General features: G+C 41.3%; 1 protein-coding gene across 4 annotated transcripts in view; it reads left to right on the plus strand.

Moving 5' to 3' along the window:
• The window catches only part of LOC138250108 (interleukin-5 receptor subunit alpha-like), a 403,009-nt gene that overhangs the window by 39,362 nt on the left and 336,010 nt on the right, over window positions 1-27,637 (plus strand). For all 4 annotated transcript variants that reach the window (XR_011194888.1, XM_069204551.1, XM_069204550.1 and 1 more), the window contains exon 2: window positions 21,506-21,629. Coding sequence is in view for 3 of the 4 variants with exons in the window: in XM_069204551.1 (XP_069060652.1) it covers window positions 21,512-21,629 (118 nt within the window). In the remaining variant the exon portion in view is untranslated. The remainder of the gene's footprint in view (window positions 1-21,505; window positions 21,630-27,637) is intronic.

A 27,637-nucleotide genomic window follows, 5' to 3' on the forward strand; every position in this document is an offset into this window, starting at 1 on the left:
GAACACAAAATGTTGATAAAAGATACAAGCAATGTATTTGTTTATTGAGTAACAATAATAAGTGCACGGTCTAAGTATTCTAGTCAAGGGTATAACATTTGTTTTGAAATATTTTCACTTGAGTGAGTTTTAAGCTTAGTTAATCCCTCAAGTGTGAAATATACATGTGATTTATTCTAGGTGAAATTGCCATTGGATTTGGTAATGTAAGTGCATTAGTGTGTGTGCAGGGGTGTAATGGGGCGTATCCACACTTCTCTGCCTGGGGCTGAGAAAACTCTGGCACTTTGCTCTTTTCTGAGAAATAAATAATGGTGTGGGGGTAGGATATGTGGCTGTAACTTTGGGCCCTAGGCTAAGAGGCAGGTACGAAGAGTGGAAAGGAGATGGTGAAGTTATGAATGATGGTGCTGCTGTCTGCAAGCTGCGTACTATGAGCAGGAATAGGGTGCTGATGGAACTCAATTAGCTCCTCTTGCCAGCCTATCGGAGCTTCAAAACCAGCTGCATCATTTAAAAAGAATTATGTACAGCACTTCCGCTTTTCATTGTGACAAGCTCACCATCTCTGGTAGCTCGTGCCTCACGTGAAACCAGTTTATTACAAGACTGGAGACTAAGAAGTGTAAAAAAATACAAAGCATCAGGCATTTTCCATCACTGCAGACTGTATCTGGAACAACACTATTGTAACCATTGGGACTGCCTCAATACTGCTCCAATTTAGGAAAGAGCTAAAGCCACGCCTCTTCAAAGAACACTACATCCCAATGCAGTAAAAATCAAATAACCAAATACCTCTCCCATCAGTTATTGACTCTGTTTGTCTTTGACCCTGTACACAAATGTTACCTTCTTGGCTAGGTTCACACACTTTACAAATATAACATATATGCATTCATACATGAGATGACGGTGCTGTGGGATAAAAATGATTTGATATTGCAATGATTGATTCTGGTGGATCATTGCTCCACAGTTAAATTTGCCTGAAGGTGGAGGATATTCTGCAATTTTGCATGCTCTTCAGGAGATTATCCCACCAAACTGATATGTGATTGCCTTTGCTTGATAGTCATGTTTTTACTACAAGGTTGCCTAGTCTCACCACGTATTGTTTGGACACCTTTAGATGTTTTCCAAAATACCCTAGTGGGCTCAATGTGTTTTTGCTAGTACTGCAGTTCTAGTGTAGTAGTGGAATTTTAAGAGGGACATATGTATTCTACACTCTCCTTAGAGATATTATTCTTTTAGTGGGGCTCCTCTCACAAAAGTAACATTACATGAGTAAATCTACATATGTAAATGTACTCTTACCCATTGTAGTAACTTTACTACTTTTTGCTAATCACCATTTCGAAGTGTAGACTTACATTTCCCCACCACCGTAAATAGGGATTGGAGTTTGAAAAAACATTACATACGAACATAAAGTTACACCTCTAGTAAATTTGCACCTGTATTTTAGGTTTTGCACACTTGAAGGAGAGCTCCACATTTGGGACAGATATCTGCCTATAATAAAGCATAGCAAAAATAATAAAAATGTATTAAAGTTCAAAAAATAGAAACCATATTTTTATGTCAACTCTTACTGTAAATTATTTGTGTGTGTTTATTTAACATGTAAGACACATTTTAAAGAATGGATACTGCACTTTTAACTCAACTTTGAAATAACAATTTAATTTATTCAAGCATATTACATTAACTGAAGATTACTTTATTAAAGATTTATTTAAAAAACCCACCTATCATTACATTGTTTAAATCTGTTTATTATGTATTAAAAGTTATATATATAGAATCATTTTAAATTAATTTTGTTATTTAAAAAAAGTTACATTCGTTTTTAAATTAAAAAGAGAAGTAAAATATGTAATCATAGAGTAATATTTATTTTTCCTTTCTATTTCACCCCTTCGCTGCCTTTTCCCCCTCATGTGCCAGGCCTTTTTTTGGCTATTTGGGGCAGTTCGGGCTTAGGCCCTCATAACTTTTTGTCCACACAAGCTAACCACGCCAAATTTTCATCCTTTTTTTCCAGCATCCTAGGGATTCTAGAGGTACCCAGAGTTTGTGGTTTCCCCTGAAGAAGACAAAGAAATTAGCAAAAATACAGCGTAAATTTCGTTTTTTAAACAAAAAAAGGAAAAAGGGATGCAGAAGAAGGCTCGTGGATTTTTCCCTGAAAATGGCATCAACAAAGGGTTTGTGGTGCTAAAATCACCATCTTCCCAGTTTTTCAGGAACAGGCAGAAAACTCAATTTTTCAACACAATTTTGGCATTTTACTGGGACCTATCCCATTTTTACGATTTTTGTGCTTTTAGCCTACTTCCAGTTAGTGACAGAAATGGGTGTGAAACCAATGCTGGATCCCAGAAAGCTAAACATTTCTGAAAAGTAGACAAAAATTCTGAATTCAGCAAGGGGTAATTTGTGTTGTCCTACAAGGTTTTCCAGCAGAAAATAACAGCTGAAATAAAAATATATTGAAATTGAGGTTAAAAAAACTGCAATTTTTTTCCATGTTTTACTCTGTAACTTTTTCCTGCGATGTCAGATTTGTGAAAGCAATATACCCTTACGTCTGCTGGACTCTCCTGGTTGCAGGGATATATAGGGCTTGTAGGTTTATCAAGAACCCTAGGTACCCATAGCCAATAAATGAGCTGCACCTTGCAATGGGTTTTATTCTATACCGGTATACAGCAATTCATTTGCTGAAATCCCAAGAGTGAAAAATAGGTATCAAGAAAACCTTTGTATTTCCAAAATGGGCACAAGATAAGGTGTTGAGAAGCAGTGGTTATTTGCACATCTCTGAATTTTGGGGTGCCCATACTAGCATGTGAGTTACAGGGCATTTCTGAAATAGACGTCTTTTTTACACACTGTCTTTCATTTGGAAGGAAAAAATGTAGAGAAAGACAAGGGGCAATAACACTTTTGCTATTCTATGTTCCCCTAAGTCTCCAGATAAAAATGGTACCTCACTGGGGTGAGTAGGCCTAATGCTCGCAACAGAAAACACAACATGGACACATCACATTTTTACATTGAAATCTGACGTGTTTTTTGCAAAGTGCCTAGCTGTAGATTTTGGCCTCTAGCTCAGCTGGTACCTAGGCACACCTACCAAACCTGTCCATTTTTTAAAACTAGACACCTAGGGGAATCCAAGATGGGGTGAGTTGTGGGGCTCTCACCAGGTTTTGTTACCCAGAATCCTTTGCAAACCTCAAAATTTGGCAAAAAACACTTTTTCCTTATATTTATATTCCAGTGACAGAAAGTTCTGGAATCTGAGAGGAGCCACACATTTCCTTCTACCCAGCATTCCCCCAAGTCTCCCGATAACAATGGTACCTCACTTGCGTGGGTAGGCCTAGTGCTCGCGACAGGAAATGCCCCAAAACACAACATGGACACATCACATTTTCCCAAAGAAAACAGAGCTGTTTTTTGGAAAGTGCCTAGCTGTGGATTTTGGCGTCTAGCTCATGCGGCACTTAAGGAAACCTACCACACCTGTGCATTTTTTTAAACTAGACAGCTAGGGGAATGCAAGATGGGGTGACTTGTGGGGCTCTCCCCAGGTTCTGTTACCCAGAATCCTTTGCAAACATCAAAATTTGGCCAAAAAAACACTTTTTCCTCATATTTCGGTGAAAGAAAGTTCTGGAATCTGAGAGAAGCCACACATTTCTTTCCACCCAGCGTTACCCCAAGTTTCCCGATAAAAATTGTACCTCACTTGTGTGGGTAGGCCTAGTGCTCGCAACAGGAAATGCCCCAAAACACAACATGGATACATCACATTTTCCCAAAGAAAACAGAGCTGTTTTTTGCAAAGTGCCAAGCTGTGGATTTTGGCCTCTAGCTCAGCCGGCACTTAGGGAAACCTATCATACCTGTGCATTTTTTTAAACTAAACACATAGGGGAATCCAGGATGGGATGACTTGTGGGGCTCTCACTAGGTTCTGTTACCCAGAATCCTTTGCAAACCTTAAAATTTGGCTCAAAAAACACCTTTTCCTCACATTTCGGTGATAGAAAGTTCTGGAATCTGAAAGGAGCCACAAATCTCCTTTCACCCAGGGTTCCTCCAAGTCTCCCGATAAAAATGGTACCTCACCTGTGTGGGTAGGCCTAGTGCCCGCGAAAGGAAATGCCCCAAAACACTATGTGGACACATCAAAATTATCAAATACAAAACTACCTGTTTTGGCGGGGGCACTTGCGTTTTGGTCCTGGGCTCAGCAGCCATATAGGGAAACCTACCAAACCCAAGCGTTTCTGAAAACTAGACACCCGAGGGAGTCCAGGGAGGTGTGACTTGCATGGATCCCCCAGTGCTTTGTTACCCAGAATCCTCACCAAACCTCAAATTTAGCTAAATAATGATATTTTTCCCACATTTCTGTGTGGGATCACTGCACCAGGACAAATTTCCTATCATCTAACATTCCCCTCAGTCTCCCGGTAAAAATGATAACTCACTTGTGTTGGTGGGCCAAGTGCCTGTGACAGGGAAGAGCCAAAAACATGTTGAAATTGAGGGGGAACCAAAACGGGTCCAAAAGGGCAGTTTGAAAAAAAACATTTTCAGGCTGACAAGTTGGGCAGAAGTTATAGATGAGACAATGTTGGGTGGTAGGAATTTTGTGGATTCTGGCAGATTCCAGAAGGTTCCATCACAAAAATGTGGAAAAATTAGTGATTTCCAGCAAAGCTGGAGGTTTGCAGGGCATTGTGGGTAAGAAAATGGTGCATGCTAAGCACACCACTCTGGACTCACCCAGATGTTTAGGTTTGAGCTGTGTCTAGGTTTTGTGGATTTTTCTACATGTCAGCGTCTCAAAATCCAAAAAGTGCAGCCTTCACCATTCCAAGTGGGATGATTTTGAGAGCTACACAAGTTCTCGTGGCCCAGATGTAAAACCAAAACACAAAATAATTGAATGTCCTGTTGCTTGCCGTGGGATAAGATGTTTTAGTGTGAAGGGGAGAGCTGAAAGACTGTTATCCCCTTCGTTGGGGTGGGGGCATCACCATGCCCATACTGGTTGATAGCCACCACCCCACTATTTTTTTTTCAAATTTCCTGGCATCTAGTAGGTTTTCTGCCCCCCGGGAGTGAATTGGGGGTAATTGTCCCATCTGCCCACCAGTGGGCAGAACAACTTTGGCCCCATTTATTTGGGGTAGGTGTATGGTCATACCCCCACCCTCTTTTTAAAAAAAAAATCTTCCCTGGTCTCTGGTGTGCTTTCTGCCCCCCTTGGGGGCAGATGGGGCTTTTGGGAATATGCCGATCTGCCCCTAAGGGGGTCAGATATGGCAAACTGTCATGTGTCCCCATGGGAAGTGACGCTTGCCCAAGGGACTGCCCCCCCAAACAAAACACGCACATACACACACAACAATCCTTGGTGCCTAAGTGGTTTCTGTCTCCCCCACCCCTCGCCCGGGGCAGATTGGCCTCAGAGAAATAGGCCGATCTTTCCCCAAGGGGGCAGAAATGGCCTAAAATAAATTTGCCCCCCAAGGGGAGCAACCCTTACCTAATGGGTCGCGTCCCATCTGTAAACATATTTTAAAAAATTAAAATCCCTGGTGCGTAGTGTTTCTGCCCCCAAAGGGGGCAGAAATGCAGAAATGGCCTAAAATAAATTCCCCCCCCAGGGGAGCGACCCTTGCCTAAGGGATCTCTGTCCTTGCTTGAAATTGTTGCAAAAATAATAAATCCCTGGTGTCTAGTGGCTTCTGTGTGCACATAGCCCTCTTCCGGACCCCTCTCTCCAACCCAGTCCCACCTGCCCCTTACTACAAGGAAAAATAAAATGATAATAATGTAATGTACGTTATTATCATTTTATTTTTCCTTTTTAGGAAATCCAGCAGGGCGTTGCTCCTCCGCTTTAGCAGAGGAGCTGCTGCTGGAGATGTGTGGATTGCTTTGTCTCTTCAGGTTTAGATTATTATGTGACAACTCAATAAAGTGCTACAATATGTCCATTCCTTTTATTTAGAAATTTGTTTTATGATTGTGACGTCCTGCGATATTACTTCCTCTGATGTCTGTTCTTGAGATGGTGATCAGTGGTGAATGGAAACATTCACAAGAGCTCATCTCTTATGTCACTAAATAGGATAATTAATATCTTCACTTGTTTATTTAGGCCTTGAGCCCAGTGTATAGACATCACAGGTGAGCTAAGCTAGCACCCCAGTGAACAAATTCAGGTAGAATTTCTCTCCAAGTCAAGTGAGAGATACCACAGTCTCATACAGTTGTTAAAGGTGAGTTTGGTAAGGCTGTGTTGGATAAACTTGTTGGTGTGGAATGCTGTCTTACAGCTGTTGATGAGGAATGTGTGTGATTATATGTATGTATGTACATTTACAGCATGAACCAAGCAAAAGGCAACAACGCACAGTACAGAATCAAGGGCAAAGACATATTCAACAAGTGAATAGAGAGGTGTCTTGCTTGTGGACTGCGTCAGGACTTAGCGGTGCACCTTTCCCTCTTTCCTGGGCTAGGGCAGGGTTGTGGCAGTCCTGATTGGTAGGGCTATGTTGTTTAAGATCCTGGTTGCATAAAAGTAAAATACCTGTTGCCTTCTTTTTTTGTTTTTTATACTTCTTTGCCTCTGGAATAATGATGTCCTGACTGTAGGTGTTCTGTTAGCTACAAGAGATGGTTACCTTATCAGCCCAAGAAGCAGAGGTGCAGGTCTGATGGCTTTGTAAATGATGCAGCTGGTTTTGAAGATGCTACGGGCCGGCAAGGGAAGCCAGTAGAGTTTCATCAGGCTGGCTTTAATCATATTTCTTCAAGCCCCAGGTAGGACATGCTTTAGAGTGCAGGCTTCCCTTAATAGTGATCAGTGTAGAATCTGAAATGCCATCAAGCATGGTGTTTCTGCCTTCCAAATGCCAGAGTACTTGAGCTTGAACAGCAGTTTTGAAGTAATTTTCTGGGAGTAATATTTTCACCTTCTTCAGTAGAGAAAGCTGGTGCCATGCCGTGCTGCAGGACATGAACAGCAGTAGCCATCAGCCTTTCACTCTTTCTTAGTTTATAGTTCCTATGCTCCTGCAGTAGGATTTTTGCCCCAAATAGCTCTGAAATTACTCAAGCTGGTGTAACTCAGTATTTTTTATAAATTCACACCACAAAAGTATTGCCAAATTACTGAAATTACTCCAGGGTAATTAAAATTTCACCCAGGCCTAGTCAGTATCTTGACCCTTCAAATGTTTCAGATTGCATGCTCTAATTCAAGTATTATTATTTTCCACTGGCATCGCAAATCATGTATTTACCCACAATTTCCATCAAGAGAAGTAAACTGACAATTCTAGAAACTGTTGCCAATTAACTGAAATTACACTAAGTAATTCATAATAATTGACAGTGTTGTCATTCTTAGTCACACCAGTGTCGTCTTTTAGAATGTATGACAATCAAAATAACTCAGAGATGACTCTGACAGAACAAATCTTTTTTCTTATTCATATCTAGAGCTATTTCAAGAACATATTATAGTACTGTTTACCACATCTTCTAGGGGCGAAATTTAGTATACCAGTTAGGTTAAAGAAGATAAGTGAAGCAGGAACATATAATTATTAGTTGGGAATAAAAGAGAGCTGCATGACATTAAAATTCCAAATCAAAATGTTCAAAATACAGATTAATCAATAAGAAAGTACATAATTTAGGATCCATATTTATTCAAAAGAGTACATTTCTCTTTAATCTTAGTATCCCTCCCGTTGCTGGTTAATTTAGGCTTAATTTCCATACATCACTCTACAAGGTTATTTGAGCAAGCTATCAGCGATCGTCCTAGAATGTGGCAGAAGGTTTATAGCACATGTACAGTGTGACAGGATACTCACACCCAATACAGGTCAACATTCAGTCATTGACATATTTAATCAAAGAAGTACAACAATATTTACAATTAGAAAAAGTAGTCCAGTTAAACCAAGGCAAACAAAAAAAATGTTGAGGTTCAGGTACTTTTTGGACCCATATACAAGCCAAAATGTAAGTATAGATTATGAACATTGATAATTGCAGAATCAACTTTTCAGGCTGTAGTCTTAATATTGGTTGATACACAGTAATAATGATCACTTGTTTCTGATTGTATCATGGAAGGCCTAGCTCTGCCTTTAAAAAATAATACAGTGTTGTTTCGCACCCTTCAGTAAGTTAGTGTGTTGGACCTGGCTCTTTTTGTGGGTTCATCCCCAGAATTTTGCCTCCTCCCTCCTGTTTTTTTCTAACCTCTTGCTCTTGGCTCTGGAACTCTGAAGCACTTTATCACTGCTGATCAGTGCTAAGGTGCAGGTGTTCTCCCTTCTAAAGTTGGTATGACTGGCTTACACCTAATTGGCACATTTAATTTACCTGTAAGTCCCTTTTACAGTGGTATCTCTATACCCAGGGCCTGTTAATTAAATGCTACTAGTGGGCCTGCAGCGCTGCTTGCACCACCCACAGAAATAGCCTTTCAAACCTGTCTCAGGCCTTGTAACGCAGGGCCTGCATGCACAGTTTTCTGCCACAAGGACCTGGCATCTAAATTTACTTGCCAGGCCCAGAACTCCCCTTTTACTACATGTAAGTCACCCCTAAAGTAGGCCCTTGCTATCCCTATGGGCAGGGTGCTATGTATGTAGAAGGCAGAACATGTGCCTAGTTGCGTGGCCTGTCCTGGTAGTGACAAACAGCCTATTTGGTTTCTCACTGCTGTGAGTGATGCCTTCTCACAGGATTGCATTGGAAATGCCATGCCTTATGTCTAGGGAGTACTGTCTGATTTGTGAGTGGTAGCGTAGGAATGTTTGGTATGGTTGTAATGGTAGTGAGAAATGTTGCTTACTGGTGTAGGTGGATTTTTTATTACCATTATAGAAATTTCACTTCTAGAAAGTGAGCTTTCTCTGTGCTTATGATTCTGGTGTTTTGCATCTTGACTCCAATCCACGTCTGGGCAGAGTGACAGTTGGGCTTTGTGCATACTTTTCAGACAGCCTGTACACAGAGAGGGTGGAGGTGTCACAGAGGTGCATCTGCATATTGAATGGTCTTCCTGGGCTGAGAGAAGGGGAGGCGGGGCACACTTGCATCTGTAAAGGCTGAGCCCTGGCCTCACACAAAGGGCTCGTTTACCTTAACTGATGTCTGGAGCCTGTGCTGGAGGAGAGAGGGGACGCTCCTGGAACCAGTTGTAACTGGTTGGAACCTCCTCTCCCCCTCTTTGCTAAACTTTGCAAAACTGAGTATAAGTACAGGGGATTTTTCCCCACAATTTGAGACACTTGACCATGTTTGTAACTGGACACAGAATGCTGCTAGAGGGGCTCACGAGGAACAGCCTTGGACTGCTGCTGCTGTGCTGACCTGTGACCTGCTGGGTCACTTGGAGGAACTGCCACTGTCTGCATCCCCTTTGTGCTGGCCTGCTGCTGGGCCCTACCGCCGTGTGGTGCTTCATGTCCCCAGAGCCTGGGTGCTGTGCCCATTCCCTCTTTGGAATTGCAGTGCAGAAGCACATGAGGAGCACCTCACCCTTGCAGTAGAGTGCCTGAGGAAGCACTTTCACTTTCTGCCGAAGTGCCGGAGGAGCGCTTTGCCTGATTTGTTACCCGCGCTGCACAATCGCTTTCCAAGTTTCTGCAGGGGAAGATCACCGCCGCGACCCGGGCCACCTTGTTTGCGGAAGCGTGTCTCGAATGCACTGTGTTTTGTACCCCCGGGGCACAGGAGAACGAAACATGGAGCGAGCGCACTCCTAGCGGTGCCCCCGGGGTGGCGCATGCTCCAAGGAGTGCCACTGGGGCACCAACCAGCCCCCACTGTTTGAAGTCCACCGCTGCATCCAGGAGAGTTGTAGCTGATTCACGCACCAGGTCGGGCGTGGACGAGTCAGCCCTTCGAGGACAGGTGGGGAGGAGGCCTCATCAGAGGCTCCACACCCCACCAGGCCCTCATCATTGTTAGGAGGTCGCAGACGGGGAGGAAGCATCATCGGAGCCCCCTGCACTGATTTGCCCTCTTGTTGGGTTTTTGGCTCTGCCCTCCCCCCCTAGGAGGGCCAGTGATGGCCCGAGGGGGGCTACAGAGATTGTAGGTGCCCGGTTTTGGTGCGGGCCCCAGGAGGGGCCCTGGTATAAAATCGAAGGGGGTGCGTGCCGCTCCCCTCCCTCCAACCATAAAACGGCCCCCATTTTGGCACAGAGGATCGCCAGGGGCCCCCTTTTCCTCCTTGTGGCACGTAAGGTGCCTACAGCATAAAGAGACAGGTACTTTGGGCAGCAACATTATCGTTTGGGGCCTTTTTAGGTTGATATGTTTCCTGAGACTTGCCATATAGTTTTCTAATGTTCCTTTTATTGGCATGCTGGAAATGTTATGCTAACCTGTTTCTTTTTATGATGTGCCATATGCTTGCTAATGTTCCAGTTATGGGCATTTATGCTAATCTGTGTTTATGACTTGCTATGTGTTTCCTAACATTCCTGGTATGGGCATTTACGAGGATCTTATTACGTGCATTATTGTAGTAATGGTTATCCTGACTACTGCTTATGTTGCAGAATAATGAGTAACCTGTGCTTTCTATGTGACTACTGTCGGTGTTTGCAGAATAACAGTACTGTGTAATGTTCTGACAACTGCTTGGGTAGCAGAGTATTAGTGATATGTTGTGTTTGGTCTAATGATGTTGTTTACATTACAGTTTATTTTTCTGTAACTTGCTGTTGCGTTTCCTTTGTGGTGGGGATAGTGCGTCAGGTGTGTTGTGTGTGTTGTGCAAACACTTTAGACATTGCCTCTGGGATAGGCCTGACTGCTCGTGCCAAGCAACAGAGGGGGTGAGCAGGGGTTATCTTGAGTGTGTAACTCCCTCGCCCTGACTAGAGAGGATGGGTTTTGCCTGGCTTAGGTGCATACCCTAGCCAGCCAGAAGCCCCATTTCTAACAGAGTGTGCAATGTTAACAGTGTTTCTCAAGTTATTGTTCCAAATTTTTATTATAAGATTTGGAGATCCCAAGAGATTTGCAGAACATACACAAATCAGTTAATACAATTCAGCACAAATTTATAAAACTTAAAAAAATTAAAACAGTTGAAAACAGTACATTTCATATACTAGATTAAAAACAACCAATGTTGTGTTTCATCTATAGAATGTGCATTAGATTTTACAAGAAGGGACTTTAAAAATCGACAACGAAGGCAGTGCAATGCAGAACATGTAAAACTGAATGGTTTAAATCTTGAGTGTCATTACTGCATAACACCTGTTACACATTTTATTGGTAAAATATTCATTATTAGCATAAGTGGCAAGTGTTAAATTCCATGCTCCAAATTCCAAGTAAAAAATGTCTATAGTCTTTTCAAGATATAGGATGCAACATTTAATTTATACTTCTTCTTTTAGAACAAAACCAGTATTAAGCCTCATGCTAATGCTGCCCATGCTCTTTTAACATACTTAAACATCCTGTTGTATTTGGAATACCTTAAGTGCATAGGAAACCCTTATTAAAAAACAGTGTTTTCTCTTTTCCTAATAAAACTTCAAAATGAATTAAATTCCTTCACGTGTGATCTCCACTCATAAGCAAAAGACGATCCCCAATGAAGCACTGCAGCTAGTACTCACAAAAAGGTACCAGCCAAACCTAATTCCAATGTAAGTACCTGGACGGCTGCAATAGCGCTCTAATTGCAGAGTTTACGAGAATTTGGCCCTCAATTCAATTATGACCATAAAGCCCATTTTTCCACTTCAGTTATTTCTGTGACATTTAAAAGAGCCAGGGAACGTTTAAGCAGTAAACCAATGGCAAGTGGACAAATTATCTGCATCCTATATAATAACATATTAAATTTGCTCCATATCATTTAAGTTGTCCGGTGAAAAACCTTTCCAAGTAACAGTAAGTTTTTGCAACTTCTAGATTTTCATTATCTACTCCCGATTTAAACTTAATTTTCTTCCTATGGCCCCTCCCTTTGAAAATCAGAACTTTACTTTTTGTTGCATTATTTTTTTGAAATACAATTTGCATACAGTTAGAGACAGCTCATATGTTTTTGTGAGCCCGTAGGAGTAAGATTAACAATTACAATGTTGACTGCATGTAGGAAACAGGCAATCATGCGATCCCCTATTTATGGTGCATCACCCTTACAATCAGATAAAGCCTGAGGGGGGTCATAGATATATCGAGAAAACTGTACAGTTGCCATCAGGTTACCCTGTTTAAGAATATTATGTGTGGAGATTCTGGATGAAAGGCTCTAATCTTCACCTAGTGGCACCTGGCACCAAGTAAAGGAATGCAATGATATAATTAAGTATAGTAAATTCGCAGGAATACTTGAACTCAGCAATTTTTTCTAAAGCGTTAGTCTGTCCACACAGTCAAATGGCGTAGTAAAATCTATAAAGGCAGCATAAACAAACTGCACACAAATAGTAACATATTTTACTGTATTCAGTTGTAACATGGCAATTTTGTCCAAGGTGCAACAATTTTTCCTAAAGCCTGCCTGTTCAATAGAGATTATCTTTTCCTCAACCATCCAATCCTGCAGATACTCAAGAATGCTTTTATCAAATATCTTCCCAACAGAATTGATTAAGGCTATCTGCTTATAATTATTTGGGAGACTATGTGAGCCATTTTTGTGCAATGGCACAATAATGCTCCCAGAACAGGATTCTGGAATTACTCCATGGTGATAATAAAAGCGAAAGAAAAGCGTTAAAAAGATAGACCAAAGAGAAGCTTACATTTTTTATTACATAAATTGGAATCTCATCTGATCTCATTTCCCTCTATGATCTTGCACTGCAGATAGAGCTTTCAATTTGTTCATTTGAAGGAAGGGGGTTCATAAACAGGATAAGTAACTGCCAAAAGTGTATAGGTTATTGGAAGGAAATCAAAAACTATAGAGTTAGATACATATAGTTCGGTAATATAATTAATCCATTCACCTTCTTTGAATGCTATCAACACAACCATCCGCAATATTCATCCAGAATGTTCTCATATCCTTTGCAGTCCTTTGCAATCACTGCCTCTCTTAAATCAATCTGTTTGTGATGACAATATATATTTTTTGGGAATCTTTCTATCTCGCTCTTTGAATTTTTAAGAAACTGAATATTTTATTCCTTTCAACAGAGTAAAACAGAAATTTCCTTTGAATTAATCTACTAATTCCCCTATTTAGAGACTGTTTAGTCAGTGATGATTTCCTAGGTGGTTTCTTGCCCAAAAAGGACTTCACATGCTGGTCAAATTGTACAAGATTATCTTGACATGAAACGTGTGTGTCAGTTGTAATTACTTTCAGCCTTTCATTGAAGTCTACTATTTTGGTGATTTTGCAAGGAGTTCTCCCATTTATCCTTTTGAAGTTCAATATATCTCCCTTAACATTCCCAAACCTCACTTCCACTAACAGGAAAACTAAAGAGAAAAACAGTATGGTTTCGTTTTTTAAAAGAATTGTAAATTATATTGAAATCAGGAAATAAGGCGAACGAGGAATAAGAAACAAATGATCTATGAGAGAGGGCTATCTAGTCGAAGTATGAGTGTGTTTTTCCAGAACGTTATTATCAATGTTCTCATTTACATCTAGGCAATCATTCTTCCTTAAAAGCTCGGAAAGAATAGGTCCATGGTTGTCCATTTTTGTTTTCCCCAAAAATATCGCATGGGGGATATAAAGAGCCCCGTCCTTGTCTGTATCTGCAAAAACTCGTAATGCATGACTGGACAATTTTGCTTTGTAATCCTTCACCATAACTACATTTTGGGAAATTTCCTAAACAGCAATCTCAGATATAAATGTAAATGCAGGTTTAACTAAGGAAGTGTATGATGAACTTTGGGGAATGTATATATTTACCAAGTTCAGGGTAAAATCGCCTGTCTCCTAGCCCGAGTCTCTCAATATCTCTTCACATTGAAATAAGTTTGAGGGATGAGTACAGCAACTGTAAGTCAAGATGTAATTGGTAGTCAATAGGATTGCTATCCTACCACTTGCATGACCCCTCCTAGAGGACGTTGCGGGGCAACATAGCGCATAATAATAATTAAACTGGAAATCCACAGTCAGTCATTATTCCTGGATGCATGTAATATCGCCATTAAGGTTGTTCAACAGATCTGATTTTTTTACTATCATGAGGAAAGACTTCCATGTTCTAACAGATTAATTGCAATCCACTGTGAACTTCATTGGAATGACAAGATTCCCAGGTGACAATTATTGTTTAAGGAACTTACCAACTAATTCCAGTGTCCAGCGTCTTCATCACAGGACGTCCTCCTACCTTTGCCTTAGTAAGATGGATACACACCTTCCCTGCTTAACCACCATATTTTTGATCTGCTCCCCACAGAGCATTTTTGCTGAAATCATACTCCTTAAACTTATCAGAGTACTCATGGCTTATGCTCCCTAGAAGGGGCACACCATCCCTTTTAAAAGCACCCAGGTGAACTTCCAGAGCACGCATGCCAAACATCAGTGGCATCACGAAACTTGAGGGGGACCCCCTGCAAGGTAGAGGAGGCCGGCCTCCCCCAGACCCAGTCAAGAGGAGGAGGACGATGTATCTCCAAGGACACCGTACTCCTCTCTCGCTATGTGTTCAGCACCTAAATTCTGTCTCAGAAATAGAACTGTGCTGAGGGGGTCCTCAGGAGCTCGGAAGCCCCAGCGCACTGCAGGGGCTGCGGGGCTAAGGAAACGCCACTCCGGTCATGCAGATCGTTTAAAATAAGCAGCATGAATGTTCTTCCTGGTGTACACCAACACTCGCTGCTCTGTGAAAGGTCACTGAGTATTGTGGGGGCATGCATTTCAGCGGATTATGCAAACACCGCCCGGTCCTTAATTTACCTCTGGGGGAGTTTTGCTGTGGTGTTTTGTGTAAGTAAATAGAAGCTGACACCAGACACCCAGCACAAAAGCTCCTCTGCCGCAGACAAGGGCAGCATAACAATGCCGCATCCCCAGGTCTATCCTATGCTTCCTTTATTTAGGGTCTAGGTGTGAACATCTCCTTTTAAGTTTTTTTGTAGTTTGAGGGCAGGCAAATGAGAAACAATGAAGACTCCTGCACTGGTGGATAGTGAAGTGGACAAAGTGTACATTAATTCAGGTGGCTCCTTTTGTAAGAAGGCCTTTTGTAAGGAAGGCAGGAGAGGCTGGTGTTAACAAGCTATAATCCTCCCTGTACCAATAGTGCAGCAGGTGTAATGGCACCGAAACCGAAGTCTGAACAATCGCTTTACCTTTTAAATATAGTGCCTTATGTTTAAACAAACCAAACAAGCGGCATTTCACGTTTTACTTGAGGTTTAAAAGTGTGTGAGTGATATTCAATTGTGAACTTTTATCTCAGACTCTAAAACTGTTCCGGTTTTGTCCTGAGTATTCCAATGTGCCTCATCTCCATATTTACTTCACATTGTAGCAATGGGTTATTACACAGCTTAAAGTAATTGTTAAACCCTGATACACTGTGCATGTTTGTGTTTAATGAAAAAAGTTGGTAAGGAGTTATATGTTTTGTATATTAAATTATTTATATTCTGTTCATTCGCGAGAGTAGCCCTTTTTTTGTTTTGAAAGTGTCCTGTATATTATGAAAAGTGCCTCTGCTGCACCTTGAAAAATATTCAGTTATAAAGACAGTGTGGTTTAGACAGGTTTTTTTTTTTTTTAGCTCAGTGAGTGATTCCTTAGACGCCAGTTATTGACAGTGCTTAGAAGTGGCAAAATGCTGTATAAAGCACTAATTTATTCAGACTTCAATTTATTCAACTCCTCAGTCTGACATGTCCAATTCTTAGCATCACTTCTTTCACTCAACACACACTACTTCACTTCTCGCGTGCCAGCCAAAAATGGTCTTTTAAAGATGTGCCTTATGCTTTAACAGAGAAGTGCCCCGTTCAACATTGTGCTCTGCAAAGTTTGCAAAGTTGAAAAAAAAATCTGTCTTCCTGCCGTGTACAATTTAGACTTGGAGCGGTGGGATTGCTAACCAATATTTTTAAAGGTAAAAATACAAAACATAATTTCAGCAGAGGGACAACAGGAGCAAAAAAAACAGGATCTTTTTTGACCTCATGGTTTAAGGTTTGAGTCCTGGAGAGTCCGCGCATCCATTTGACCTCTCGAAGTCAGAGCATCGGGTCCATTGCATCTCCATTATTGTTTATTTTACTTGTAAACTATGTAGATGGAGGCCCATTTCGTGCTTCCACTTGGGCCTGTTGCAGCCTCGCTGCCTCGCTAATGGGCTGATTTGCGAGCCCCTGCGCTGCTGGTGCGTCACTTTGTATATGGGAAAAAGTGACGTGCCGGTGGTGCCAGGAGCTTGTAAATAAGCACTGAGGTTTCAGACTGTGGAAAGCACACACAGAAACAATATGGTGCTAAATAAGTGACTGATGGTCACAGGGTACCTTAAGCTGACATTATGACAACAAACCAGCATGTTCCTAACATAAAAATACAGTCTAGATTTACTGCGCGATTCACTACTCTAGTTCTTATTTAATAATATGCTTAGTCAGAATCTCTCAAGTGCTGAGCCTTTTGCTAATGTGCAAACTTTGTTGCCTCTGTTACATGAGTGGTTTCTACTGTGTACTTGTTTTTTTTATCTGTGTGGGTAGAACTGCAAGCTGCAGTACTTTGACTGGTGTGCTGTGAATATGCCAAAGGCATCCGCATCCATAGTTCTTTTGCCACTGTAAGGTTTGAACTAATTATGAACTGTATCTGCAACTATAACCTGTGAAGCATAGAAACTGGCTAAAGTGGGTGGTGCTGCACATGTTTAATGTCATTTAAGAATGTTACTATAGTCTGGTATTGTTATGAGGACCAGAGGCCCCTAAACAGTAATGTAATGAATGACATACTGGGGAAAAAATAATACCCAAGTTATGTTCAATCAACTGTTTAAAGTTAATTCGATTATTAGCAAGATTGAAATAATTTGGAGGGGTAACTACCCCACGGGGCACACTACTATAGGTACCAAATCGACATACAGGCAACAGGAAGTGACACAAGAAATATATACAAAAATGTTAAAAGTCACAAATAGATACAGCACAGCACGAGTGCACTCATAATCAATTGTACATAGTCATTAGGGTCAGAGTGTCTAAGTCGACAACGTTTCGATCTACCTAAAATTGTGGGATAATTATGGGCAAGCCCGTCCGCATCCATCCACTCCTGTATTGCGCCCAGTGCCACAGACCCTGGCTCTCGCACCATCCACTGATACAACACCAAACCCTCTACACACTGAATCCTGGACATCAGATCACCTGCCACCATGCTTCCCCCAAGGACACCCATGGACTTTTTCCTGCCACAACTGCCACCTCACCCTCTCTGCATGCCAAATGCCAGACCTCCCAGCTGTAGAACTGCTGAAAACTACTCCGGACCACCCTCAAACCACAAGCTGAAACCACTAACATCCTTCCAACTCAGGACCTCTGTAACAGAATAGCCACCTTCTTCCATTGGAAAATCAATGACATCTACGACAGCTTCGGACCCCAAGACACTCCAAACTCACCAATCACAATCCAACTAGAATCCACCGAACCCCCATGACTCCTGCACGCCTGGACACCCTCACGACGGGCAAGACTCACTCCATCATGAGCAGCATCCATTTTGGAGCCCCTCACTACATCTTCAACAAGGCCCGTGCCCCGAGTTCTGCAAGACCATCAACTGCTCCATAGAGTCTGCAACCTTCCCAGAGGACTGGAAGCACGGCAAGATCTGCCCGCTATTGAAGAAATCCATAGCCGATCCAACGGATCTCAAGAACTACCACCCCATCTCGCTGCTGCCCTTCCCAGCAATGGTTGCTAAAAAAGCAATCAACGATCAGCTATGCCAACACATCGAGGACCACAACATCCTCGACATCTCCCAAAAAGGTTTCAGAACTAACCAAAGCACCGGGACTGCCCAGCTCACCACCATAGATGACCATCCGCTCTCTCCTTGACTGCAGCCAAACAGCAGCCCTCATCCTACTAGATCTTTCAGCTGCCTTCGATACAGTGTCCCACCGCACCCGATGCACCAGACTCCACAAAGCAGGCATACGCGGCAAAGCCCTTTGATGGATACATTCCTTCCTGACAGGCAGAACACCGAGAGTCAGGCTCCCACCATGCCTGTCAGAACCTATGGAAATCAGCTGTGGAGTACCCCAAGGATCCTCGTTGAGCCTCACGCTATTCAACATCTACATGACCCCGATCGCCCCAATCATCAGGAACTACGGTATGAACATTGTCTCCTTCGCTGATGACACCCAGCTGATCATCTCCCTGACCAAAAACCCCTCAACAGCCAAGATGACGGGATGGAAGCAGTCGCGCCTGGATGAAGAAGAGTTGCCTGAAGCTGAACTTTGACAAGAACGAGATCCTCATCCTGGGATCATCCTCCCAGCCTGGGGTGACTCCTGGTGGTTTTCATCCCTCAGCAGCCCCCCATCCCCACAGACCACGCATGAAAGCTCAGCAGCGACCTTGACTCAGCGCTCACCATGACCAGACAGGTCAGCTCCATTGCATCCACCTGCTTCCACACACTCTGACTCCTACAGAAGATTTTCAGATGGACACCAAGCGATTGCCACAAAACCGTGACACACGCCTTGATCACAAGCAGACTTGACTAAGGAAACTCCCTGTATTCAACTGAAATTTACTTAATGGTGCAAAGATTTGAGTTGTGTCATTTCTATACCTGTTGAGTGTAGGTGCTAGTGGAGGAAGAGTCACATGCTGCTGGTATAATCATTTTAGTGATAACACAAATGCATTATAATGTCTGACAAAAATGTGATTATTACATGCAGCTAATAGTGAATCTGAATGCATCTTTTTACATTTATTTTGAAGTAGCAGACCTACTGACTTTGGTACGTCACGCAGTGTGATCGCTCGCATAGTGAGTTATTCCATCCCTTCGACACACACAGCTTTGGCTGCAGTGAACAGAAACCATTTATTGCGCACACGGAAGAAAAACATTAGAGGGAACATTGCTCATGACCCCAGTTATTCTGTGGCCAATGATTTAACATTCTTTTACCCAGAAAATAGGGAACCACATTAACACCTGACAGAGGAAATAATCACAGCTATGCAAAATCAAGTTCACAACTACCCTGAAAGATAAAGTAACTTTTAATCTAATACCCAAGGCTGAATGTACAATGTGGTCTAAATGTCTATACCTACTGTGCATCATTTTTGAAGATTCAATATCAGACAGATAGTATAAAGAAAATGATTTGTAACTTAAGCCAAGTACGCAGGCGTTCCCTAAGCTCCTTCAATATCTTACTGAGAAGCTCAGCAACTGTAATACAGCACAAATTTGGGTTTATTGGCACAAGCTAGAAATAAGACACCTTTTGGGCGTCCCCCCTTTTATGTACAGAAAAATGTATTGTCACAAATGTAATTTTTAATAATGCAATCCCCTGGCTTAACCTCAAAACGGGGCAAGGACTTGAAAAAAAACAATTAAACCTGTATTCCAAATAGCGTTTATGTCCTTGGTTTCTGCTTTCCGTGTTACATTAAGCACTTTTTAAGTAAAGATTGTAATTTGAATGGCATGGTTTGTCATGTTTAGTTTTCTGCTGACTCTTGTACAAGTTTCCCATAGCTTTCCATCATCATACATGTATTAGGGCCTCCACAGCTGTTTTAAACCACTGAGTTTTGAGGGGCCTATTCACAAACTGCATTTTGTGGTAAGCAATACTACTCATGTACTACAAAATGCTATTCACTAACATGTGGGCGGAGAGCTCTGCCTCCAGGTCTCCCATCTTTTCTGTGTGGAAATTTCCATTGTTGCGGCTGAGAGTTCCACAAGCATAAGCCTATGTTTTAATAGTAACTGCTGAAGGGACAAGGAAGAGTTCCTTAAGCCGTTACTAAATAGAAGGGATTTATGGAAACAAAAGGAGAAGTTTAGAGAGGGACAGGCAACTATAAACACCCACCCACAAAAGAGTAAAACATTGCTATTTAACAACTACACAAGTTACAAGAGCCAAGCCCTAAAGGTAACTGAACAGTAATAAATGCACTCCAGAACAGTCTCAGAGTAAATCAGGCACCACACTTTGGCACTCACAGGTGCCGCAACACACTCCCATTGAAAATAATGGAGGCAGCGACCTAAAATAATACCCAATAGGAACTGTTAAATGAGTGTCAATGCAGACACCCTTGCACTACGGTGCAAGGATGCCCGCGTTGACGCAGGCAGCTTAATTAAGCGCTGGCGCAGGGGGAAACGCAGGGGTGCGCCGTATTCCTGTAAATACAGCACATCCCTGCATTCCAAAAGCGGCGCAACGCGGTGCTGCTATTTTTGGCGCAGAACCGTGCTGCGCCACTTTAGCAGAAATCTGGGCCTAAATACATTCCAATTAATTAACTATTTAGTACACATTTATTTTGATAAGTTAATGTGTTGTAGCATTTCATTTTGTTAGTTCTATATTAATAATAAATATTTTTAATTAATTCATATTTATATTTACATTGTTACTACTTTTAATATAAGCTTTAATACATTTTCTATACTTTCCAGAGAAAAATCTCAACCATGGTGCAGAAATCTGCACTGATGTGTGAAAAGTTTCTAGTAACTATACTTGTTGTAGAAGGCTCCACCTGCTGACTTGATAGGGTGGAGATTTGTAAGTCTTCCCCTACGTGTAAATTTGCATTTGGAAATAGTGAATGTCAAAAATGTGTAAACTTACATCAGCGATATTCGAAAATAGTGAATAGCAAAAAATTGTAGACATACATAAGCATAGTCGTAGATTTACACATTTGTAAATCTACACATGTAAATTTACCTTTGCGAATCATGCCCTAAATTTTCTCAATCTATTCTTGACTATGAAACTAATATCTTTTGCTTCTGTATGATAATAAATTGTCCAATGGCAAATGCAAGTTGGGGTTTGGGGCATCCCACGCCGTAAATAAAAATTAAATAAATTACTTTTTGCATCAATAACATTCACTAAGTGGCATAATTAATGCAAATAAGATACTTCTTGCTCGCTTTCAGGACCATAGTAAGCACATTCTTTTGATATCAATGATAAAAATCAGCCAAAATCTCAGAGGCAGTTAGAAACAGCTTTGCTTCACTCGAGATGTTCATATCAAAAGAGTTCCTCCTGAAAAATCAAGATGAATACGTTTAGAGTGTCTAGAGTTAGAATTCATGCATCAAAACATTTGGATAGATCTGGCTCTCCACAATTATCTTGCTGGTAAATAAGGGACTAAACAGCTAACTTGATGCCCCTTTTTTGTTCTCTTTCAGAGGTGAATGATCTTGATCAGCTTGAAAAAGATGGACACGATTTGTCTCATTACAGGCTCTTTGAAGATGGTTTGGTTGACATTGCTTTTTACTTCTACCTATGTTCGCACTCAAAGAAAAGCATGTAGGTACATAATATGATAAGCAATTTACAATTGCATGAACGATGTCTTGAACATTAAAGAATGTTGGTAATGTCACAATTGATGTATTAGATCAAAACTTCATTATCTATATCAGACATATATTCCAAAGTTTTTATTTGATTAGTTGCACAACCCTATGGGTTGGTTATTAAAATAAGTTATATATCTTTGAGAGTATTCTCGTGGAATCCACTTTAAATTATGCTGACAACATTAATGTATCTAAATTCATTTGTTTTTTGGGCTAGCTCAGTCAACTAAGCTAAACTCGTTATGAGTAATTGTTCACTACCTACCTGATAAAATATGTTTTTCGATTAAGTACACACAGATATCACATAATATGAAGTGTAATGGAAGGATAAGCCAAGATTATTCTATTAAATGATAACCATTTAGGATCATGAATACCTCCGTCTGATCCTGGGGTCTGCATAGATCTGTGGATGACAGAAAAGATGCGACTGATGGGGACTGACCACATTACTAGTCTTTCTCATTTCCCTGTCACACTCTCTTCTCAATAGATCAAAGGGGGGCATGGAAAGTCATTTCGACCTCTGACAGTCATCCTATCATCCATCACTTAACTTCGGGCTCTGGAGATCCTGCAAGGTGGGGGAATACACAGTTTTGTAGTGAAAAACAACATTCTTTTTTTCTGAGCAATAATATACCAGTAGTGGATAACCACATTTTTAATCCAGTATTTATGTTCAGCATATTATTAATGAGGGTTGGGTTGGAGCCCACTGGAAGCGTAGAATTAACTTAGATGCTATTTGTTGCTCGAGGTATTCTTTAAGTCAGGGCTACTTGGGCCTAGGGTCTATGAAGGGCGTAGTAAGGAAAGATATGGTAAAAATGCATGGGTCACAGTGTCCATCATATATATAAGATGGGATTGCTGAAGAAAAATGTAGGCCCTTAAAGGGTTGCATGTCAATGTAATGCAACCAGGTAGAAGTATACTCCAAGCAAGTAAGAAGTATTTTGAGCAGCAAATCACAAATCAAAATAAATATTGATTTATATTATGTTTACTTCAAAGACAGCAGTGATAATACTGCCAAAATTTAAAAAGAAAAGTAAAGCAACCTTACTCAAAGGCCAGAAAACGTCACCTCCACAAGGCCAACAACATAATGAAAACCTATAAAAAAGTAAATGATCAAGACACTACCAAGAGGAATCCGGATATATATAACATCACAAATAGTCCAGAAATAATCCAGTTAAATGCTGCTTGTTCACTCTTTTGCAATGTAGCTGAAAGTTCTCAAGATAAGCTAACATGTCTGGTTTAAGTTAACTTAACATCGAAGGTGCTCCTAACAATGAGACATTTTGGTGTGTCTTTCCTCCCCACAGGTTTAGATTTAGATGGCTTACTCCTACACCACTATCTGCAGAGGACCAGGTGATTGCCTGAATTATAGATGATTACGTAATGAAGTGTGTCCCTATGGCAGTGGTTCCCAAACTTTTTCGACCTGCGGCTCCCTTCACCTATATTGGCCATTGCCCGCAGCTCCCCTTTATGTTACTTTTTTGTTTCGGGTGGGCAATGTAAGCCCAGCCTAGGGAGTACTTCAGTTATATTAACAAGCGTAACATGGGTGTTTTGTATGTTTCCTCCTCCCTGCTAGACCACATCACCTCCAATTCAACCTCTCATTCTTAAACGTATAAAAAATGTAGCCACATCTCCCCTCTGTGTCACACTTGCTGTCCTCCATGCACGTATTTTCTTCTCTGTTTACAACGTCATTACTTTGCCTTGACCACACACACCTCACACCTCACCTTTGGAGCACACATTCTACCTTCAATCTGGACACTTTCTCCTCTAACACTACTTAACAATACTTGATCATTCACAAGTGCTTGTTTCCGGTGCAGAGCACCAGCACTTATTTTTGAAGGCTGGCACTTATTTTTCTGCCTCAAGCATTTACTGGGAGCAAAAGACACATATGGGAAAGACTGAGGAAGAGAAAAACGAAATAGTGTCACAATGGGAGGAATCAGAAAGCTGCAAGAGTGAGCTGAAGGGGCAGGGATTGGCTTTAAAATCATTGAAGAGGCCTGAGATGGCTTCAGTATTACACTGTCTCAGTATTCCGTTTTCCCACATTTAATTGCAGCAGCCACATGTTTAAGAGGAGGGCTTTGGGCACCGGCACGTTTTTATTTACAAATTAAGCACTCTCGTTCACACTCCCTCTCTGCGGTTTCTTGAGAATTTAGGAGGCACAGCTGCCTTAAATTATTTCAAAGGCTTCAGCTTTTGATAACTGTGCTTTCCAAGTTCCACTTGGTCTGTACCTCCCGTAGCCGTTTTTCTGGCCTCCCAACAAAAATTGCCTTCCCCTGGCAGTAAGACTCAGTAAGTAATCTGATTTGGGCATGCAAGTGAGGGAGGACTGTGGGCCTATAATTTATATTGGACAATTTACTAGCATTTTTTAAACACAAATGGGGGGAAAAAGGAAAGGTGTGCTTTATAATGAGAAAAGGGTGGAAGGCTAATCTTTCACAAAGCAGAAACGCTGCAATTTTCCCCTGGACCTGTCATCAGCAAGGAACTAATAATTCTATTCATGTCTCCTAATCTAAATAAACAAACTCAACTTGTGCGTGTGTGCTGAATCAAGCTGTTAACATTTTCTACTGTCCGGCAACTACACAGGGGCCTCGTTTGGAGTGCTCGCCCTGGGGAAATATCCATCTGTTTTAAAAATAGGAGAATTTCCTGTGATCTCCGGTCCTGCAGTGCCCTGTCTCTCACCCTAGATTAAAAACCCTAATAATAATAATTACCTGATTATCGTAAATTCAACAAGGAACACGTCCGATGTGCACACTTCAATGAGGATCAAAGGAGCAATAACATTCCAGTGCTCTCTTCTGAATTGCCGAGCGCCTGGCAATGACAAAGGCTTTTATTGAAGAATGTAATCACGCTTCCATGCTGCAGACGGCAAGATGTTGACAGGTGGGGCTTATGTAACTCCCCACATGAAATGCTAATGAGTTAATCCACAGCAAAATACGTTTAACTCATCATAAGCAGGTAATTTATAAACTGCACGCATAAATCTTTTTAAAATTGTTCATATCATCTTTCCAAAATGAGCTCGGCGCCCCTGGCAACTTCTAACGGCGCACCAGGGTGCCACGGCGCACAATTTGGGAACCACTGCCCTATGGTAATAGTGGACTGACAGCCCTGACCCCAAACATGCTTTTTAAATTTACATAGCACAAATTGTGATTCTGTAACATGTTACCGAACCTCAATTTTTGTTAGTGATTCAGCACTTGGAAGGAGTACATTCAGGGTGTCCTTTCCAAATAAGGAGTAGCAGTGGTGTATGAATGTTTTGCAACCAAATTACGGTTGCAAAATATTCATATTTTACCGACACCTCAAATCAGGTGGTAACCATTTGCAAATGAGATGGGATCCCCAAGGGACCCAATTTCCTTTGTGAATGTTGAAACAAATATTTTTTAAGAGCATGCAGTGGTCCCACGGACCACTGCCTACTCTTAAAAAATTAAATGTCAACTTTTTGTTTTATTTTTTTAAACATATCCCATTTATGTTTAAAGTAAGTGGGCTGTATTAAAAAAAAAGATTGCATTATTAAAAAGCAATCACAGACCCCAGCAGGCCACCAGCCCTGTTATGGCTACAATTCCTGATGGTTCACAAACTGCCACCTATCTCATTAATATTTCTGAGGTAGGTCAATTTATGACCCACTAGGAATCACTATTTAAAACCTGTAAATTTGTGTACATTAGGAATTGCGATTTCCTAATTGCGATTTGGTAAGGTTCGTAATTGCAAAATTGCAATCCTTTATTTCTGTACGTATGGGCTTTGAATGTTATATTACTCAGTGTGATGAAGGTTGAGAAGAAATAGACTCTACAGCAACCTAATATTGGGATGACAGCCCCACGCCCCAGATGCGTGAGTTTAAAAGCAGAAACTAATTTTATCTAGTGTACAGTGAGCAGTGAAACATTTGAGGACCTAGGTAGAAACCGGAAATCATGCCCCTTCCACTGATGTCAAACGTATGTAACATGATCCGCAGAGGGTCATGCCAAGAGTGATCACAACCAATTAAAGAATATCAGAGATTAATAATATCTACAAACTAGTGGCTCATTTCTGTACACAATCCCTCAAAACAAGGAAGGGAGATCCAAAAAAATAAAATCTGTCAGGTGGGATTTCTCGATGGAGCAGATGTTGATAACACACAAGAATGTATTTCCAGATAGATACAGAAATGTACCTTTAACAACTTTTGCAATTGCTCGCTAATTGAAGGAGCATACAGAGCTGTTATATAGATACTGACAGCTGATTATCTCCCATGTGCTATTTTGTATGGCTACTGAACTTTAATACTACAGGAGACTAAGGCTTAGGTACAGCACATATTTCAAAGTGCATCTATTAACCTATTGTTGGATTGTGTACAGATGAAACAGAGGGCATATTATCAATCAAGAGAGTACAGAAACAAATGGTCGACTTTCCATTCTACATTGAAAAACAGAAAATCCATGCCTAAGGATAAACCGGTCTTTTGAAAACCCACAGAATACTTTGAACTGGGTAGAATGTCCTGGCAACGCTGGAACACACATCTGGAGTAAAGGAAAGGCAAGACTAAACATTGGAGAAGAACATTGCCTCAGTTATTCCTTATTGGAACATGAAGAACACAAACATGGAATCTGGCAATGCAGAAATTGCAGCTATGAAGAGCACAGTAAGGCTCATGTACTGCGCTAATATAACTCCCGTGCACTAGAGATGAGAGCGATCGTATAGGGGGTGATTATCACAGCACTTCAAAGCACCTAGGTGAGCAGAAAACATCGCATAGATTCACCCTTGGTTGATGTTATTTATTATACGTCTTTTATGTACATTGGACAAAGGGGACCAGAATGCTATGAAATGACCTTGATAGGCTATAGAAATGGTGCACAGATAGGAGGTGCACGGGGATGGATCTTGGCAGGCTCGGTCTTTTTGTGTTCCCTCTTGCTGAGGTCTACTTTCCACACGTACCCCTTTATAGGCAGGTTCACTCACACACAAATACATCCCAACGAACTATAGGTGCAGTAGCACAGGGGTAGTTTTGGGTTCCACTTTACATCACTCATTACAAACAGTGGGAGAAGTTACATTGTTAGATTGGGGAGAGGTACAAGGCTAGTATTGGGTCAGCCCTATGAAGATAATGACACGTGACTGGTATTCAGTTCTTATTTTATCGGTTTCTATAGAGTGAGAAAGGTTTGTGGAGATAAGTTCAGAGGTGACGAGATAGAAATATAAACATTAGATTGCTATGGGCTTTTTCAGTTGGACTGCAAATTTACGAGTAGGTCCAGCATGACAGGGACCACATTGATATGCAGGTATTCAATCATTACAGAATAGAATGCAAGCTGAATGGGAGGCATAGAGAAGAGGCACGTTTTTAGGTCTCTCCTACAGAAGAGGAGAGTCCAATGGGGATATCAACAAGAAACATATTTTTTCAGGAGTGGTACTCAGATATCGGAAAGGATAGGGCAAGCAATTATTTGTTTCATTTTTCATGAACAGTGCTCATGGATTACTAACCTGGGTCACACTGAGCATGACCTTTTGCAAAGCACAAGGATTATGGCAGGAAGATAGTGTGATATTGTTAGAGCTGGCATCCTTGGCACGGTTTCCCCTGTCCTTTTCGCCTCTGCTTCCCATGTTTTGACTGGGTGCTGGACTCTGTTTTTGCTGTTTTTGGTACTCTGGGCACTTTACCACTGCTGACCAGTGCAAAAGTGCAAGTGCTCCTGTGTAAAGGGTACATGTAATTGGCTTTTCTATGATTGGCATATTTGATTTACTAGTAATGTGCCCTAGAGGTGCCCAGGGCCTGTACATCAAATGCTACTAGTG

Source organism: Pleurodeles waltl, chromosome 8 (assembly GCF_031143425.1).
Source record: "Pleurodeles waltl isolate 20211129_DDA chromosome 8, aPleWal1.hap1.20221129, whole genome shotgun sequence".
Classification (NCBI taxonomy): domain Eukaryota; kingdom Metazoa; phylum Chordata; class Amphibia; order Caudata; family Salamandridae; genus Pleurodeles; species Pleurodeles waltl.